This window comes from Perca fluviatilis, chromosome 21 (genome assembly GCF_010015445.1).
Source record: "Perca fluviatilis chromosome 21, GENO_Pfluv_1.0, whole genome shotgun sequence".
NCBI lineage: Eukaryota > Metazoa > Chordata > Actinopteri > Perciformes > Percidae > Perca > Perca fluviatilis.
In genome coordinates, this window is record NC_053132.1 from 15,945,823 (window position 1) to 15,964,791 (window position 18,969).

The 18,969-nt window shown below is 38.9% G+C and overlaps 2 protein-coding genes across 2 annotated transcripts; both read right to left on the reverse strand.

Annotated features, from left to right (window-relative positions):
• Window positions 1–3: 3 nt before the first annotated feature.
• psmc5 (proteasome 26S subunit, ATPase 5) lies at window positions 4–8,891 on the reverse strand. The gene is made up of 12 exons (XM_039788169.1): window positions 8,805–8,891; window positions 7,553–7,624; window positions 5,040–5,109; window positions 4,823–4,920; window positions 4,676–4,732; window positions 4,047–4,277; window positions 3,236–3,362; window positions 2,711–2,901; window positions 762–860; window positions 560–670; window positions 386–472; window positions 4–156 (listed from the first exon to the last, which is right to left on the reverse strand). Exons 1-12 carry the CDS (start codon window positions 8,826–8,828, stop codon window positions 103–105), a joined length of 1,221 nt encoding a protein of 406 aa, XP_039644103.1. The 5' UTR covers window positions 8,829–8,891; the 3' UTR covers window positions 4–102.
• Window positions 8,892–9,423: 532 nt separating this feature from the next.
• Window positions 9,424–18,582, reverse strand: smarcd2 (SWI/SNF related, matrix associated, actin dependent regulator of chromatin, subfamily d, member 2). The gene is made up of 13 exons (XM_039788168.1): window positions 18,019–18,582; window positions 16,798–17,000; window positions 14,961–15,003; window positions 14,742–14,864; window positions 14,318–14,437; window positions 13,573–13,668; window positions 13,105–13,206; window positions 12,837–12,998; window positions 12,353–12,450; window positions 11,654–11,789; window positions 11,426–11,548; window positions 10,848–10,949; window positions 9,424–10,729 (listed from the first exon to the last, which is right to left on the reverse strand). The coding sequence occupies exons 1-13, from the start codon at window positions 18,157–18,159 to the stop codon at window positions 10,676–10,678; spliced, it is 1,503 nt and encodes a 500-aa protein (XP_039644102.1). The 5' UTR covers window positions 18,160–18,582; the 3' UTR covers window positions 9,424–10,675.
• Window positions 18,583–18,969: the final 387 nt, after the last annotated feature.

The window sequence follows — 18,969 nt, forward strand, 5'->3', positions numbered from 1 at the left end:
CAGTATTTGGGGAAACCATTTACTCTAGAATGACAATTACAAACCATAAACAAAAGAAGAAAAATATACATATGTGGTCGCATTGTGTGCACACACGGCCTTTTACTTCCAAAGCTTCTTGATCGACATATTCTTCTCGCTGTCTTTCTGCATCACCTGGTGAAGAGAACAGGAAACAGTGTTACTAGTCAAGTATAAGTAGAAACATTTGTTATACAGGTATTAAAATTAAACTAGACAAATATGAGGGCTTCATTCCTGACAAGGGGGTGTGAGGTGGACCTGAGCTCCTATGTTTAAATATCTTTGAGACAAAGTAAGGGATGAAAGGGCTTTGAAAATACAGATTTCTGAGAAACACTGCAAAGAGAATAGTTACACAAACCTTTGCCACAGCCATCTCAAAGTCCTCCTGGTTGACGTGAACTCTCCTTTCTCTCAGAGCGTACATCCCAGCCTCTGTGCAAACACCCTAAAAGAATACACACACACACGAGAAAATGAAATAAAGGCCTTCATTTACCACCCAACTGCTACCATTTAGTGGGCCAATTCTTACCTTGACCTCAGCACCCGAAGCTCCAGGCATCAGCTCTGCAATCTTCCTAAGATTAATGCCACGTGTCAGGTTCATCTTCCTGGAGTGGATCTTCAGGATGTCCAGACGGGCCTAATGGTGCAGAATTAAGATGTGCTCAAATACAAGCCCCACAGCATATTTAAGTTTCCGTATATACTGTGTACGCTGTGCAAGTGACTACCTCTTCATTTGGAGGGGGGAACTCAATCTTTCTGTCGATCCTGCCTGGCCTGAGCAGAGCGGAATCCAGGATGTCAATACGGTTGGTGGCCATAATGACCTGAGAGAGAAAGTTGTTTTTAGTCAAATTAAAAAACTAAACAGGAGGACTTGGATAACTAAAGTGTATATAAAATACTGTGCATTGAGAACCATATAAAAGCATTTATAATCAATATATAACCATTTAATAAATGGTTTATAAACACACTGATGGAGTTGTAAGCAGATATGGTATTTTTAAGTCTCAATGTATAAAATAACCTACTGTATTGTGACCTAACATCACAGCCTCATGAAACTGTACAACCACAAACTAGAGACCTAGGGCATTCAGAGGATGTATGGCTTCCCTAGGTGTATTGACAATAAGGGGGTTTCTGCACAGTTTCCAGAACAGAAGTGCTTGCCATCCAATCGCGGATAAATTGAATTCTTACAGAAATCTCCAAATGCCGAAAGTGTTTTGATACCAAATCACAGCATGCATTTTTCTATGGTGTTGCTCAAGGCCTCGTGTCTTAATGTGGTATTATGGAGGGATTTGACATTTTTATCAATTCTCAAATGGTCAAATATGGTTAGACTTAGCACCTAATTGGTGTAACAAATGGTATCAACCCATAAATTGCTGCAATAGCTCATGACATAAGTGAGCATGATGGATAGCCATCATATACTTCCATCATAAAGTTATATGCCCTTATACACTTCACAATATATGTTAACTCATTATTTTGTATTTATGAAAAGAAAAACTACTTGAGCTACATGTCAAATTAATCTTCAGGTTCCCAGCTTTCAGATGAAGTACACCACTTCTATGTGGCATATACTGTTGACCTTTTATCTACCCTCGGTGCCCCCCACCCCTCAGACAAACTGGGCAGAATGCTAAGTGGTTAAAAATGTCCTTATATCTGCTTACAACTAATTCATGGTTTTATATACCGCTCGGGGAGTTTAAACAAAGTACGACCAAAGAAATATACTGTAAGTGAGGGAGGGGCTGTCCTATATACACTATAAAACCACATTTACATAATACATAAAACGCAATTAGTCCTTCCAGAAAAAGCAGTTTTTTTGTGATTGTTGCGGCAAAAATCCTTGATTATGCGGCACGTTTTCTTAAAAAATGCGATGGAATATGCGGGATATTTATTCAATTTTATGCGATAAAATTGCGGGAACTTTCAAAAACTGCGGTTTGATGAAAAATAGAAGAAAATGTGATTCCCCCAACACCCTGCTTTTTTTAAACTTAATTTCCAAAAATTGTTCACAGATATTCAGTTATTGCAATAAGTAAACAAATAAGATACAAAAATATATACAAATATAATATTAAAGTAAAAATAAAAGTAATAGACTAAACAGAGGGAAATAAAAGATACAAAAGAGACAGATTTTAAAAAAATCAATAATATAGACAGCAGGAGCACTTAAAGAAATTTGAGTAGACATCAGATATTAAGATAGGTTTCTTATTGGATACCATCTTAAGAGACTCAAAGTACATGTCAAATTCAACCTCCAACACCTGCTTTTCGATGATGTTCACGTCACGTAATTACGTCACTTCATAACGTTCCCATGGCAACAGGGGAAAATGGCTGCTCTTGTGTGAAGTAAACAATTTTTTCAACCTTCTGCTAAGATATATATGACTTTTTTGCAACGAAAATGCGGGGATTATGAAATCATGCAAGCACCGCATATTTTCCGCGGAAATCGGCAATTTATGCGGCGAAAGTGCGGCATATTTGAAAAAATGTGGCCCCCGCATGAATATGCGGACTTTGGCCGATTATGCATTGAATCATGCGATCGCATAATCGTGGTTTTCTGGAGGGACTGGTAAATATATGAAAAGGTCATGTGATCAGGGAACTATTTCATGTGTGTTACCTTGATGTTCTTGGTGGCCTCGAAGCCGTCCAGCTGATTGAGCAGCTCCAGCATTGTCCTCTGCACCTCACTGTCACCACCCGATCCGCCCTCCAGGCGAGACGAGCCGATTGAGTCAATCTCGTCCATGAAGATGATGGAGGGAGCATGTTCTCTGGCCATGACGAACAGCTCACGCACCATGCGGGCCCCTGCCGCAAGAGAGGGGGAAGAATCAAGCTTATACAACCGGATAGGTTTAATTAGTTTTTGAAAAATTAAGAATGGAAATGAATTTGATAAAAAGTACCGGTATATATAGACACCGGAGCTAAATGACTCGTCTTGCCTGTTAATCATTTTTGTTTGTTGCGCCTAACGGTTTGCTAATGGATTTTCTTTTTGCATGTTATGCAATGTTTTGAATGTATACAATGTATATAATTGTTAAATTGTGTGATTTTTGTGTCAGACCCCAGGAAGACTAGCTGACATCATGCTGTTAGCTAATGGGGATCCTGATCAAATAAACTAAAATAAGCTCACCCTCTCCAATGAACTTCTGGACCAGCTCAGAGCCGGACACCCTGATGAAGGTACAGTCAGTATGGTGGGCCACAGCTCTGGCCAGCAGGGTCTTCCCTGTACCTGGGGGACCGTACAGCAGCACGCCCTGCACACATTCAAAGCAAAACGGAAATGAAAACCATCCATACACTGACAGATGGAGAAAACATACGACTAGAGCTGCAACAATTACTTAAATGTCAGAAAATTAATCTGCAACTATTTTATAAATCTATTAATTTGTTTCCGTCACTTCAAGGACAACATGTCTGTGGTTGCAGTTTTTCAAATGAATTGCTCCTTTTTTATCAGTTTTAGATCATTGTAAACTGAATATCTGTGGGTTTTGGACTGTTGGGTGGCAAAACAAGACATTTGAAAACATCACCTCAGGCTTAAGGATATTGTGATGGCCATTTTCACACAGTTTAAAAAAAAAAAAGTTTTATAGATGACACGATTGAGAAGATAATCCTTTTTTCCTAAACAACCCTTTGGAAAACCTACAATCTCTGAACTAATCTCAAAATGTGAATAAACTTTTCTTTTTTACAAAAAAAGTCTAATACAAAGCAAAAATATACAGAGTGGCTTTAGACAGTAGTCTCCTTATCAGCTTCAGGAGCACACTTTTGTATTTGTAGCATAACCTATTCTCTGACCTTCGTACAATGGAGACAAACCAAAAGGGGACTGTCTCCTTTAAGAATCAGAATGAAGAAGAACACAAAAAAGGGGAGCAATTATACAGCTCTTGTGCAATATCAGCTCTTTTTTTAAAATCACCCACCTTAGGCTGTGCAATGCCTAAAGCCTCAAACAGCTCTGGGTGCTTGACAGGCAGCTCAATCACTTCCTTGATCTCCTTGATCTGCTTATCCAGGCCACCAATCATTTCATAGGTAGAGTCTGGCACCTTCTCCACCATCATAAGGGATACCAGGGGGTCCACCTTGTTGGGCAGGATCTTGTGCAGGGTGTAGCTGTCGTTACGCAGAGCCACGCGACAATTAGGAGTCACCTAATGTAGAAATGATAAAGGAATGTAAGAATACTTCAGGTTTCATGTTTCCTGACATTTAGAGAATAAATTAGCACATCCGAACAATTCTTCTGTGCTGGTGCATAGGACAAAAACAAGGACTTGACGAAAGAGAAAATCCTGCACACAGCTCTTGCTGCGATATCACCATTTATTAAAGAAAACTAACGTTTGGTTGCTCCAGACATTAAATCCTCCAGAGGAGCAAGTATGGCTTGATTGATTTGCTATTCAGTCTTGTGCTATGGTGGTTACAAGTGAAAGGCATAATGTTTGTTCTGCAAGTGTTCCGTTTTGTTGTTGTAAAGAGAACAGTGGGAAAACAATTCCAGTACTCCGACTAGCAACCATTAAATGATTATAACTATAATACTAACATCATTGATGTCAATGTTCTTGTCCACATCCACGACAAACTTTCCTTCTGGATGGACCTGAAAATGATGAGAAGATAACTGATGTTAATTTAAACTCAACTAGTACTCAAAATATAGTTTGGTACAAAGTATAAGTAAACAGCATACCTTGACCAGCACTTTCTTTTTGTCCATGACCCTAACCACTTCTCCTACGTAGGACCCCTGCTCCTGTAGTAACTGCAGCTCCTCACGAAGGAGACGCACTGAGACAAAAGGTAGACCAATATATTTTTACCCATGGGGAAAGTTTACGTACAGATGTGTGTAATAGAATGAAATAATACTTAAAAATACACTGATGATGCAGTGATGAACAGTTTACCTTTGGCATTGAGCTCATTTCTCTGTGCCTGCAGTCGTCTGAGATTTTGGCTCTTGTCATTTACGGTCAACTATTGAAAAAAAGAGCGGTTCAGGATTGACAGGCTAACAGAAGTTGTGCAATCTAAAGCGCAATTTATGGTTCTGTGGAGGCTCCATGCAGAGCTTTTGCCATAGCCTACGTAAGTGGCCTGAAGTTTATACTTGTGCGTTGGTGTGTGGGGAGTGTGTGGTAGAGCGAGTGAGAGAGTGACAGCGATTAGCTTCTGAGCGAATAGCGACTCTAGAGACATATTGTGGGAGAAACAAATGGCGTTTTTCCATTAGATGGTACCTGCTCGTTTTCCATTATGAAAAAAAGGTCCCTGGTACCTCAACAGGTACTTTTTTTAGTATCACCTCCGTCGAGGTTCCAAGCAAGCTGAGGCGATACCAGAAGGTGACGTGAAAACCTGCAGACTACCGATTGGTCGGAGAGAATCGTTACTAATCACTGTGTCATCATTGCTAGCGACAGATGGGGGTGTCCTGAACAAACCCGCCATTTTTAAATAGTTTAGCCAGCAGTGGGTTTTTTGCTGCCTCCAGCTTCTTTTGAAACAAAATTTGTCTTTTGGCTGTGGCTACAGCCACATGCCGAGAATCAAAAACAACGCACCTTTGACGTTCTGTGTGTGTCGCATTAGGTCGCAGCAGTTTCATGCGGCATCGCTAGGGTTGGGCATCGAGAACCGATTCCTACTCTGAATTGTTTCAAAAATTACGATTCCATCGGAATCGTTTATTGGAATCATTTGGAGGATTTGGTTTCAAATCTGATCATGGATTCCAAATTTAACATGCGCAAGTTTTGGTTTCCATAGAGGCCAGGCGCTTGTTGTGTTACAGCCATGGAGCACAGTAAGCAGCGCTCTAGTGTGGCTTTATTTTACGTTGAAAAAGCCCGGTAAAACTGCAAACCACCATTGAATCAAAATAAAACTTTCCTCTTATTTGTGAAATAAGCATGTGACCCGTTTCAACTCCACCCCTCAAAGAATCGGAATCGAGAATCGATAAGAACCGGAATCGAAAGGAAGAATCTGAATCAAAACAGTTAAAATCCAAACGATGCCCTACGCTCACCTCACGCATGAGGCGGTACTAAATCTACAATGGAAAAGGGATGATGGGACACCGCGGCCAAGTCGAGCCGAGCTGATACTAGCAGTGGGTAAGCGCCAAAAGTGTCTCCCTGTGCTTTCTGACCATGTTGGGAAATCTGTAGCAGGAAAATTTTATCCTCTCCTTGATTGCATGTTGTTTTTGGAGAAGGAGAACCCGGAAATGAGTAGGGGGAAATGCAACGCTACCAAGCAACGTAGGCTACGGCGTAGGGTCCGTATCTCCACACACCTACGGCGTAGATTTAACGCAGAAGCATAATTCACGCTTACGTCACATAAACGGCTAAAGGTTTGCAGATATATACTTAGCAAAAAAAGAAATGTCCTCTCACTTTCAACTGCTTTTATTTTCAGCCAACTTAACATGCATAAAACTTTATATGAACATAAAATAAATTTGACTACGAAGAACTAAACTGAACAATGTTACACAGACATGTGACTAACAGAAATGGAAAAATGTGTCCCTGAACAAAGGATGTTCAAAATCAAAAGTCAGTGTCAGTATCTGGTGTGGCCACCAGCTGCATTAAGTACTGCAGTGCATCTCCTCCTCATGGACTGCACGAGGTTCTTGCTGCGAGATGTTACCCCACTCTTCCACCAAGGCACCTGCAAGTTCCCGGACATTTCTGGGGGGCATGGTTCTCGCCCTTACCCTCCGATCCAACAAGTCCCAACAAGTCATGCTGGAGAGTCATGTCAGAATGAGCCTGCAGGAAGGGTACCACATGAGGGAGGAGGATGTCTTCCCTGTAACTTTTGATTTTGACCATCCTTTGTTCAGGGACACATTTTTCTATTTCTGTTAGTCACATGTCTGTGAAACATTGTTCAGTTTATTTCTTAGTAGTTGAATTTTTTTAGGTTCATACAAAGTTGTACGCATGTTAAGTTGGCTGAAAATAAAAGCAGTTGAAAGTGAGAAATAGGGTTGGGCGGTAGTACGGTATACCGCGGGGTCTTAAAAATAGCAACGGTATCAGTTTCAATACCATCATTAAAAAAAAATGCAATGCACTTATATAGGAGACATGGATTAAATATTAAATATAATTTATGTAATTATGTGTGGTTGTCATCACGTGACAGTGTGGAGGAGAAAGTAGTTTTTTTGTAAGTTGTTATGTTATTGTTTCAGTATTAGTGTTTGGTATTCAGTTTCTGAACGGTGCACAAGCAAACAGTTTGGTGACGCCGTCTGAGCCTTACGTCATCATTTTTAATTAGTCACGGTAATACCGTATACCACGGTAAAATAGGGAGGAGGTTTGACGGTATCAAAATCTGGATACCGCCCAACTCTAGTGAGAAGACGTTTCTTTTTTGGCTGAGTTTATGTTCTTACCTGTAACTCTTCTATCTTAGACAAGTAGTACTGCCGGAGACCTGAGCCACCTTTACTCTCCCCCATCTCCATCTGTCAATGAAAATAATCAAACTTTAAATAAATTTAATATAGATGCATCTGTTGAATACTGTTTTCAGTTAATGGTTTGGTCTGATAAATGTAAAAAAAATATATATGGAAACGTCCATCATTAATTTCCAGAGTCCCAGTATTGTCTTCAACAATTCCGATAATATGAAACAGCTAAAAACAACAAACCTTCACATTTTAAAAGCTAGAACCAGACAATATAACTGACCAGACTTTATGCTAGATACATGGCAATTCAAACAATTAATCAATTGCTGTTGATTAATTTTTTAGTTGGTTGACTATTTACCTCATCGAAAGACTACATTTTTTTTCAAAATAATGCCAAATACATTAACCACGCATATATAATGAACATCTGTGAACAGTGACTCAACAAGCCAGGTTAACGTTAGTTGTGCTAAAGTGTTGACTGAATTAAGGTATTTGAGGATAGCAAAAATTCCGTTACCCAGAACCCGTATGTGCAACATAATATATCCTTTAATGGTATTTGCCAAGTAACGTTAGATTTTACACATAACGTTACACGAATTGTAACCTCTGCATTTCAACCATCTTCACTAATTAGGATGGGTTAGCAGCTGTGCTAACCACTGAGCCACGGTAGCAATACAATTAATAAAGTTGACTAAAAATTTGCGAGACCTGACTTTCCTAATTTACCTAACGTTAGATTAGCTAGATAACGTTAGTTTAAATCTGCTGACTAACATTTGACTAGCTAGCGTTAGCTAACTCGCACTGATATAGCATTAGATGCGGTAGTTTAGCTAGCTAACGCTTGGTGAGACTAAACATTATTACTGTAAATAGTGATGTATTTAACTGTCCAAACGTAACAATAAAAACACTTGCTGACTGTTGCTGCCAGTCATTCAGAGTAGCTAGCTCAAGCTAACGTACAGTGGCAGTGAGCTAGCCAGTTCTTTAGTCTTAGCTAGCTAGCTTGGTTAGCGACAATGAGACAGCAAACCGGCAGCATACTACACTTATCTTGAATGAAGAGACATTTCGCCATTTAGCTACAGCAGAGTCGCACATATATTCATTGTCACAAGCGGTTCAAGGTAACGATTCGACTCAAAGCGTAATAGTAACGTTTCTTTAATAATAAAACAACAAAAGCAACAAAACGTCCGCAAAAAAATACACCTACATGATCAGCTCCGTCCACCTCCATCTTGGAATTTTCTGCTTCCGCTTGAGGAGAGGCGTATTTCCGGAAGACTTCTTCTTTCGGGAACTTAAAAAAAAAAATATATATATATATATATATATATATTTATTATTAAATAAATGCGCACATCGCCACCTCCAGTTTTTTTCCGTTTAACCGTTAACGTGTTTTCGCGTCTACATTTTCGTTAACACCTTATTTTACTAACTTAACTTAACGTTATTCAAAGCTTAATTTACGCATACAAACCATTGACTAATATTAGCAGTCTATATGATACAAACACATGTACCTTTTATCAACTGATTTGGTCACATCTGTGCTTTGTACCATTTTCATCTTAAAAACTGAGTCGTAGATCTGTGAAGAGTGTACATTGTAGGAGTAGGTAAGACCAGCCCTACATGTTTAGACTGCAGCTCTCACAGGCACCTGAGCTCCTCAACCAGCCCTAACATGCACACTCATGGCATGAGCCCAGCTTTTGTCATAGAGCTGAGGCTGCACTGTAAAAGCTATGAGTATATCCAGCACCATCATATTAATAACACAATGGGCAACATTGTATATACATTTTTTTTTATACCATGAAATAACAAACATTTGTAAGTATATTTATTGTAAAAAATACTCCAAATGTATAAAAGATAAAAGTCATTTGATTGATACAAAACATGCAAACATTTTACAAAGAGGTTGTACAAAATAATATTTGTACACAACATTGCTCAAATTCTAAGTGCCTTCTTCACAAAACAAATTTTGGCACTATACCTGTTAACATGAAATGTTTGAAAAAAGTCAGAAAACCCTTTCATACAAAACCCTAACAAAATTGCATTTCAATGAAAAGTTAACTTGTGAAACTATAAACTTTACACAACAATTTGGTGCTTTGTTTAGTTGACACACTACAACAGCATTCCTATTTTATTAATAACAGTTGACCTTCTTAGGAGGTATGGATCTTCCAGGAAGAACCCTTCAGTCCAAACAGCCGGCCACAGTTCCTCTTTCTGACATTACAACAATAACCCCAACAACCCCAATAACAAGCGAAAACAGAATGTAAACATCCAAAAAGTACAAAAAAAGAGCTGCTGAATTACAGCAGGACAGAGTGGACTCAATCAAGAAGCTCAATCTTTTCCCAAAGTAGAGCTGTCCTGAAAATCCTGCTTTCTTACACAGCAAAAAACATTTAATTTCAAATGACATATCTACTGATCTATAAAAAACAACAAAAATTATTGTTGGCATATTGTTTTTTGTTCTTTTCCAAGTGATGAGACACCTTAAGAACTCCTATATTTTTCTTTTAAAGAATATAAACCTTATTTTCTAAATATATTCTTGAAATTAAAATATATATACATATTTCTTGTATAAAATGTTTTCAGTATGGATATATTTTCCATATATATATATATATAAGGTTATGGCTTTCAAATGTGAAGGTAAACAGACTCTTTTCACATCAGCACACAATGTGATGGTAAAAAACATCTAGTCAGCACCAATGCTTAATATGTTTTAGGAATATTGTACCATAAACAAAACATATTGCAAGACAAGGCAAAGATTATTTGAACAGGCTCAAAATGACAGACAATGCAAGGCAAACATATTATTAGTGACATGTTAATCATCGCTTTGGTCCCACATACACTTTGTTGATTTTAGAACTATTATCTTATAGGTTTCCCACTTAGAAGCTGGTTTATTATACCATGTTAGTGAGGATGGCTTTGTGAATATTTAAGCTGCAACATTAGCTTATTTCTTTTCAAGCAAATTCCAATTTTCATTGAGTAGACTTGAGCTGGCTGTGACATCTCTGGAATAAGTCTTTAGGTGAGTCGGATCCCCAGCACCTGCTCCAACTCTTGTCTTCTCTGCTGCACCTGGAACAACAAAGGGATACTGTTAGTGCATATTAAAACTAATAATAATCTACACCTTACCAAATAAGCATTTATGAAACGTGCACATTGTTAAGCAGTACATTAGGTAATTCCTTACTTTGGAGAAAACATATCTGCCCACTGCCTCTGGTACCCAGGGAGCCTGGTAGAACTCAGCTCTCCTCTCCTCCTCTGGGTTTCCGGTCACATCCGTCATCAACTGACAAAAACATTTTTTTTTTTATCATTAAACACGAGGAACCAAAATTTCATGAATACAGAAAACCAAAATAATGTTCAAGGCATCAAAGTCCCTCCATTTACGGAAATTTGAGTATGTTGGAATAAATAAGCAAACAACTGATTGCACAAAACGTGTGAACAAAAACAAACATTTGTTCAGGGTTGTCATGAAGATACTTGTGATGATACAACAGCCATATAAGCTTAAAGAAGTGGAGGAGGAAAGAATACAATTAGATATCTACAGTACAACCTTACTGAAAAACAAAACAAAACAGCTCAAACTGTTGTTAGTAGACTTGAAAACATAATGCATCTGAGCAATACTATGTGTGAAGCAGCAGTATAATGGCACGTGTTTTCAACACCACGCGAATAAGGCGAAAAAGCCTATCAGTGTTTAGATTCTTACAAAACACGTACAGTACATTAGTTGTGGGATTAAATGTTTACCTTCAGATCTCTGCACTGAGACTTGAGCCAGTCTTGGATGAAGTCCTGTGGTTTATTGCTGAAGCTCAGCATAAAGTCTCTCTCAGTCTTCAGCTGGTTGATGTACTCAATCGTCTCATGGATCTGCAGTGAACACAACCAATACAGTAATATGTAAGACATTCTAAACAAACAATATGTATTTTTATCCAAAAGCCAGCGAGGTGCAGGCATTTGAAATTGACTGGCCTTCATCTCCAGCGCAGCAATTTCCTGTTGGTTGGTTGTAGAGGACAGGAAACCGTTCATTTGGCCCTTCAGTGGGTCATCCACCTCCACATCAATGTCATAGCACGCTGTCTTCTTCTGGTCTGTGGGGTCCACACTGATCAGAGGAGACGCACAGACAGAAAAACGGAATTCAAGTCAAGAGTGATGCTGATGCAGACAGAAAATAAGTATTGATGGCCCATATCATAAAGCTAAATAAAACAAAAAGATCATATAAATACATTGTGTTTGAAAATTAGAGTTTATAAGCAAACACTTTATCTTTGGAAATACTTTTGGAAACACTTTGGAAGATTCTAGGGTTGCACTTTACTTGAAGGTATCTACATAAGAGTGACAGGACACTGTCATGAACATGTCATAAACATTATAAACAAGTCATAAACGTTCATGACATAACGCTTTTGTCATTAAGTGTCATTCGTTTTTTGTCATGACAAGTTAGGGTTAAGGTTAGAGTTAGGGTTAGGGTTCATGTGTCATGACAGTATCACGTGTTCATGACAGTGTCATGTCACTCTTACGTAGATACCTTCAAGTAAAGTGTTACTGATTCTAGATATGAGATCCTGACAACACTGGCAATTCAACACTCACACACATAACACATGTACGAACACAGAAAGAGGGATACATGAATGATCCACACTCCGCTACCTAATCATGTGATTGATAATGATGGGGTCAGGGTGCTGCAGCAGGCCGGCCAGTTTCATGGGAATCTCGGAGAACCTCATTCGAGGACAGCCGAAGATCTGAACAGCATTTGGTTAGAAAATGTAAAGTTTTGTTATCATTTTATCTCTCCGCAAGCCTCAAAAAGTGAGAAACCTAACATAAAAAATGTATATTAGGTGCACATCTGAAGTCCTTTACAGTCATGGAGTGCAGTACGTATTAGTTTTTGCAAATTAGCAATACGTACCGTGTACAAATTCAAAGCAACAAACTATTCATTTACGATATAAATTACTAATTTACGGAACAAATTAGGTAATTGTATGCGAACATTTATTCTTGACATAAAACACATACTAAATGATTTTGAAAGAATTTTTCAATGTCAACGCAACACTGGGAAATGCGTAAATGGTGAACTAACATTCTGCTGCTTGGCGTAGCCTTAAAAACATTCCATTACCTGTCTGAAATAGCGGTTGCAGTTGATGTACTCCTTCTCGTGACAATCCTGCAGCTTGTTGTTCTTGATGTAGAGCCAAAGAGCTTGCATGATGCTGGCCCGCGTCTGTGTGTGCACACCCAGCAGACGAGCCAACCGGGGGTCCAGTTTGTACTGAGGAGGCTGAAAAAAAAAGAACTGGGGTAAAGAAAGTGGTGGTCGCATACAGTATATTACCATCCAGGCAAACGACTGTTTGCAAGATGGTCACTGAGCAAATGGGTGGTACCTGGTGGTCGAGCATGAGGAGAAGGGTGCATTTAACATTCACGTCGCCGGGCCTTTTGACCTGGAAACCATCCGTCTCCTGAGTGGTGGGCATTCTGTGCCACTAAAGATAAAGTAAAGAGATCACATTTCAAGTTCAATTAGAGCTAAAACTAAATCTAAACTGAAATATGTTAGCAGAATAAAGTTGTATGTACATTCAATAATCCCCCCTTCCACCATCTATCATCACAAATAGTTTCACCGCTTTTTGTTGTATTGTTTTTGAGTGTGAGACTCTCAGTTATGTATGGACTTTTGATTTTTTTTTAATGTCATTTAAAAATATGAAAGAACTTAGTTACGAAAAGTTGAATGATTCCAGATGAAAAGTATGCTAAAAAGTGGCCAGTGAACCAATAGCAGTCTCAGAACATATTGGTCTCCATGTGCCTAAAATGCATCAAATGCCTTTAAGATGACGTCATACCTCTACTAAATGGTTGTCAGGTCCATAGAGCTCCTTATCGAGCTCAATCACCAGGCTTTTGAAGAAAGATGAGAACTTCTTCTTCTGCTTGCCAGGCTAGAAACAAAAAAATGCAGAAACAGTGTGAAAAGACAGGCAACAAGATTGTTATCTATGGCTTCTTATCGTGCCGTGACAGTCTGTGCAGCCGCATTGTTTAGCTCTGACCACATTGGGGATGGCGAAGCACAAAACTGTAGACAACTAGAAAAAGCTGTTGCACCCACTCCTTCTCCAAAGCAATGTTAAAGTCTGTTTGCACAACATGACTCCCTCCCTCACATCCCTTTTCTTTTTCTGTTACTCCATGCAAAACTCCTACGCATGCCTAAACCAAATGAGCCAGAGGAGAAAAAAAATCCTCCTTCATGTGGCCCCAGATGACACAATGAGTTGAACTGGAATTGATGGAGGGAGGGGAGGCCTGTCAGCTCATGGTATGTAACGGCCAGTGGTTTCAATTCCTCGTTTCAAAAGAGAACATGAGCTTGTGTGTGTTAGGAGTTGTGGGGTGGAGTGGGGAAAGCTGTAAACACACATCTGGTTGCATGGCCTGAGCCAAGGACACAGGCCAACCAGAGCTGAGTGACTGAAGTTTTCAGAAACACAATAACACAGACTGAAATACTTGGGAGTCAGACCACACTGGGACGATGGCGAAACAGACCACGAAGATTAGAATGAAAGTTGAAAGTTGTTCACTTACTTCCTCCAGAAGTTTTCCCTCCACTCTCAGTTCCCAAGAGGACACCTTCTCTGCCTCCTCGCCCTCTGGCTTGCAGGGGGTGTACGTGTTAGAAATGTAGATCCTAAGCTTGCGTTTTTGCTGTTTCATAGAGATGAACAAGCAGATATATCAGGAACTGTTTCTCAAACAAAAATGAACCATGAAAAATTTGAATAAGATTCATTTGTGAATTCGACTTTTAAACTGCACTTGGTGAAGACAGACCTTGGACAGAACGTGGCAGTCATAAATTGGTCAATCAAGACAGTGCAAACTACAGTATATAGTTACATACAGTTATAGTATTAGTTACTATAGTTATAATCCTTGAGATATTCATGAAATCAAACTCTTCAGCATTTCATAAATCCATAAAGTAAACTTCACTCTCGTGAAGAGGTACCATAATGGGCTTCTTGATGGCTTCCTGGATCTCCATACGCTTTCGGGCGATGGTCTGATCCAGTTTCCTTTCAAAGGCCAAGAGATCCATGTAGGCCTGGGACTCTGGGACCAGGTCTCGGATCTAAAGAGCCAACAGCATGACATGAATATTAAGGGAACACAGCTGAACAAATTGAATCCATCTGAAGTATGATTCAGAGGACCAAAACTTTCTTACCCTCTGCGGGAGAACCTTGTCAGCCATCTTGCGTCTTTTTGCCCTAAAATCACAGAGAAAAGATCATAAATGAGATGATTTCCAAAGTACTATATGTTTATTTTGCCCAAAAAAAACACATGAACCATATGCTTTTTCTAACATATAGAATATCTAATGGCTAAAATATATTACTTAGTCAAGGACATACTGTACTGTGTTGCCAGAGTTGTGTCATCATTTAGCATTTGCCCTTTTTAAAGAGTGACCTTAATTAACAAATTTACAAGGAATTGACCACACACACACACACACACACACACACACACACACACACACACACACACACACACACACACACACACACACACACACACACACACACACACACACAGATTAACAGAAAGACATAACTCACTTCATTTGATTATCAGTTATTTGTAAAAAAAAAAAAAAAAAATCTTGGCCAGTGCTATCTCTTCATTAACTCCCCCCAAATGAGCGCCTTGGGCTCTGACTCATCATCGCTACTGACTTCATAAAAGCGGCTTTGTTTCTTTCATTAAATTACACTGTTCCTCCTCATTATGACTAAATGTAATTCCCTAGCTCTTTAATGAGAATTTAGATGGTTGCTTCTGGCACTGTGGCACACCAATCCTCTTATACTGAGAATGTTGTTATGAGATCAAAGCTTTAAAGACAAGAGGTTCATTGTGGATGAAACTTTAAGTGCCGCCTCACATCATGGATCAAAACATTTATGAGCGTGGCATAACTGAGCAGTTTGAAGTCAAAAATACCCACTCGTGTCTGCTGCTTTGAAAGCAGTCATGAGATACTCCTACCCTTGTGTCTGTGTGATCCGAGCTGTGTTTTTAACAGCACAGTAACTTCACAAACAGACCACAGAGAGAAAAACAGAGTGGTGTTGTTTTATTGTTAATGAGCCACAGCACGCAAAATTAGTCACTGAATCTTAATCACTATATGACTACTGCGATGCTATGTATGAAGAGATATATTTACAATTTTTTTAGGTTTGGACTATGGACTATAACTTGAATAACATTTCCCAATGGATGTAATTATGTTGATTTAGAATATTTTAAGTACACACACTTACTGCTGTAGGCTTTGTCCTGGCTGACGAAAACATCACTAGTAAGGTCATTAAAGTAATGCTATGAAGAAATCTGTTTGACTTGGCTATGACTTTACACCCAATGTTTGTTTTAGTCAGTCAAAGACAGACAATTAGGTTTTGTATCTCAATTTTTTTTTTATTTTATTCATTGTTACTGTAAAAAGGGGCCTGGCAATTGTTATTGTTATAGAGTGTGGTCTAGACCTACTCTATCTGTAAAGTGTCCTGAGATAACTCCTGTTATGATTTGATACTATAAATAAAATTGAACTGAATTGAATTATAATGGTTGAGTCGATCAATTAATTGGTAACAATCTTAATTGTGTTAATTGAGTCATTTAATAAGTAAAATAAAAAAAAATCAGGTTCTACCTTCTCAAATGTGAGGATTTGCTGCTTTTCTCTGCTTTATATCATCATAAATGGAATGTATTGGTTTTAGACTGTTGTCCACACAAAACAAACAATTAGAAAATTGCATTTTCACTCTATCTGACTTTGTTGACCAAACCTTTAATGGAGAAAATAATCCACAGATTAATGGACAATGAAAATAACTGTTAGTTGCAGCTCTATTTAAGTCTAAATCTCAGGCAGCGCCATTCCCTGATCTGGCCTCAGGCTGTCTTGATCAATCAACCTTGGTATTATTCCTCTCCCTCCTCTTCTCCTTCTCTCACACAAACACTTTCACTTCTCCACAGTTTACCCTCGTCTTAGGCCTCCCAGTGCCTCTTGCTGCTGCTGTTGATGCAGATGAAGGAACCGTTTCCTAGAGGCGTCCATGCTTGGAGGCCCCATGCCTTGCCCTTGCCGCATGGACATGTTCCCACCACCATAAGAAGGACCAGGCAGCTGGCCCCCCATTGACCCCATGGGGCCCCCGACTCTGTTGGGTGGCATCCCTGGGCGCTAAAGAAAAAAGGGAAGCTGAAGCTATGATCTCAGGTTCAAGTACTGAAAAAACAAGTATCTTTCTGCAGACCTTTTAAAGAAAATTGTGGTTATTAAAATGAGCATGTATAGACAGATGCTTTAGTTGCAGTTATTTTCACCCTGCAGTGCTGGTTTACAATTGTATGCTCCCAATGCGATGGTTGTGATATTACATTTAAAACCAAAGGTGTGTTTTGTGTATAATGAATATTTTCTTGATGTTCCAATCTTTTAACTTGTTATTATTCTGTTAGAGTCTGATATAAACCAAATTGTAGATTTAGCAACAATATATGTGAATTTTCTTTTTTAACACTGCTGGGTTTTTTGTTTGGCCACACCTTTAACAGTAAAACAAATATCCGAACCCATATGGCTCTAACTAACAAACATCAGACAACGGTAATAGTGTGTATTAACAACAGACCACATGAAGCTGCAGATGGTGGTAAAACTGGGATAATGTATGCAGGCTTGGCTCTGACAGATGGTGGAGATGATTAACTTACTTTTGTTTTCATGCTAACTGACAGGAGGCTGATGGCAGCCATGTGATTTTCTCTTTCACACATGCACAACAAATTAATCGTTGATACTAATTATAATTAAACATCCAAAAAGCCTACTTAAGGTGCACAATGATCAATCCACTATAAAGGCCATATTAATAATATTAAATTCAATTTATTATTGGCAGTAAGTAACGTTAATTACATACCCTATTCAAATGCGGAAGTAGTGTCCACACCTTGATATTTTAAGAATAATGAGCTTTAAGGTTATTCATACTTTTACATGTTAGGCGACTGTCTTCAAATCGTTATTTTTGTATTACTCTAAATTTAGGACTGCGTGTACTGTTAAAAGCAGCCAAGGCAACATCAACTTTAAGAAACCACAGTAAAATTAACTTAACAGATAAAGTTACCCTCATCTTTAGTTTAGCTCAGTAAGTGTCTCTATATAATAAAGAGAAATTAAGCAAGAAACCAACCTGGTACTGGGGAGCGTTGTTCATGCTCCGGGAGTATCCCGCCGGAGGTTGAGGCATACCTGGCATCCTCATGCCCGCAGCATGCCCAACATTCATGGGGTTCACATTCAGATTCATGAATCCACCTCCTCTTGATGCCATCTTCTAGATCCACAAGTGGTTAAAAGTCACGGAAACTTTTATCAAATGTCGGTCTGAATACGAGTCTAGCAAGCTACTAAATGAAAGTCGCTGGTACAAGTCCGAAAGTAGCGAGTTAGCTGACGACAGTTACTTTAAATGAGTTCGGGTTGTGGTTTGACAGCAAGCACACTGTCATCACAAAAAGCTAGCTAATGTTAGCTAGCTAGCTCTTTTCGAGTTCCGGGATATGCTTCTGCCTAGCTACAACTGCTTGTTTTCTGGACAAGCGGTGGCTGTTCTGTTGTTTGTCACCTCCTCCCCTTGTTCTCAAGTCTTTACATTGCTAATTAGCAGCTATTTCACCTTTAGGCTGATGAAAAACATGATAACGAGTGCCTAACGACAAACTGTAAAGTTTTATTGTAACTGCCTACACACAATGCCAAATGCTGCCTTCACAGATGTTGGAAATTTCGACGTTCCATATTTTAGCGCACATAGTGTGGTGCAAATTGAAATGTAAACCTGGGAATTTTAAGGGAACCTGGGGTTGGGCGTTAGGGCAGCTGCATGCTTTAGCTGGTTAGTAATAATTAATAATAAATAAATAAATAAATAATAACATTGTTATTGATAACAATGAACTGATATTGATAACTGATATTATATATGACATTATTAGATTGTTAATACTGATGCATTAATGTGTAAGCAGCCTTTTATTGTTGTTGCTGCTTGAGGTGGAGCTTAAACATTTAAACCAGTGGTGGGATATCTTTTACTTCAGTAAATGTAGCAATACCAGTGTAGAAATACTTTGTTACGAGT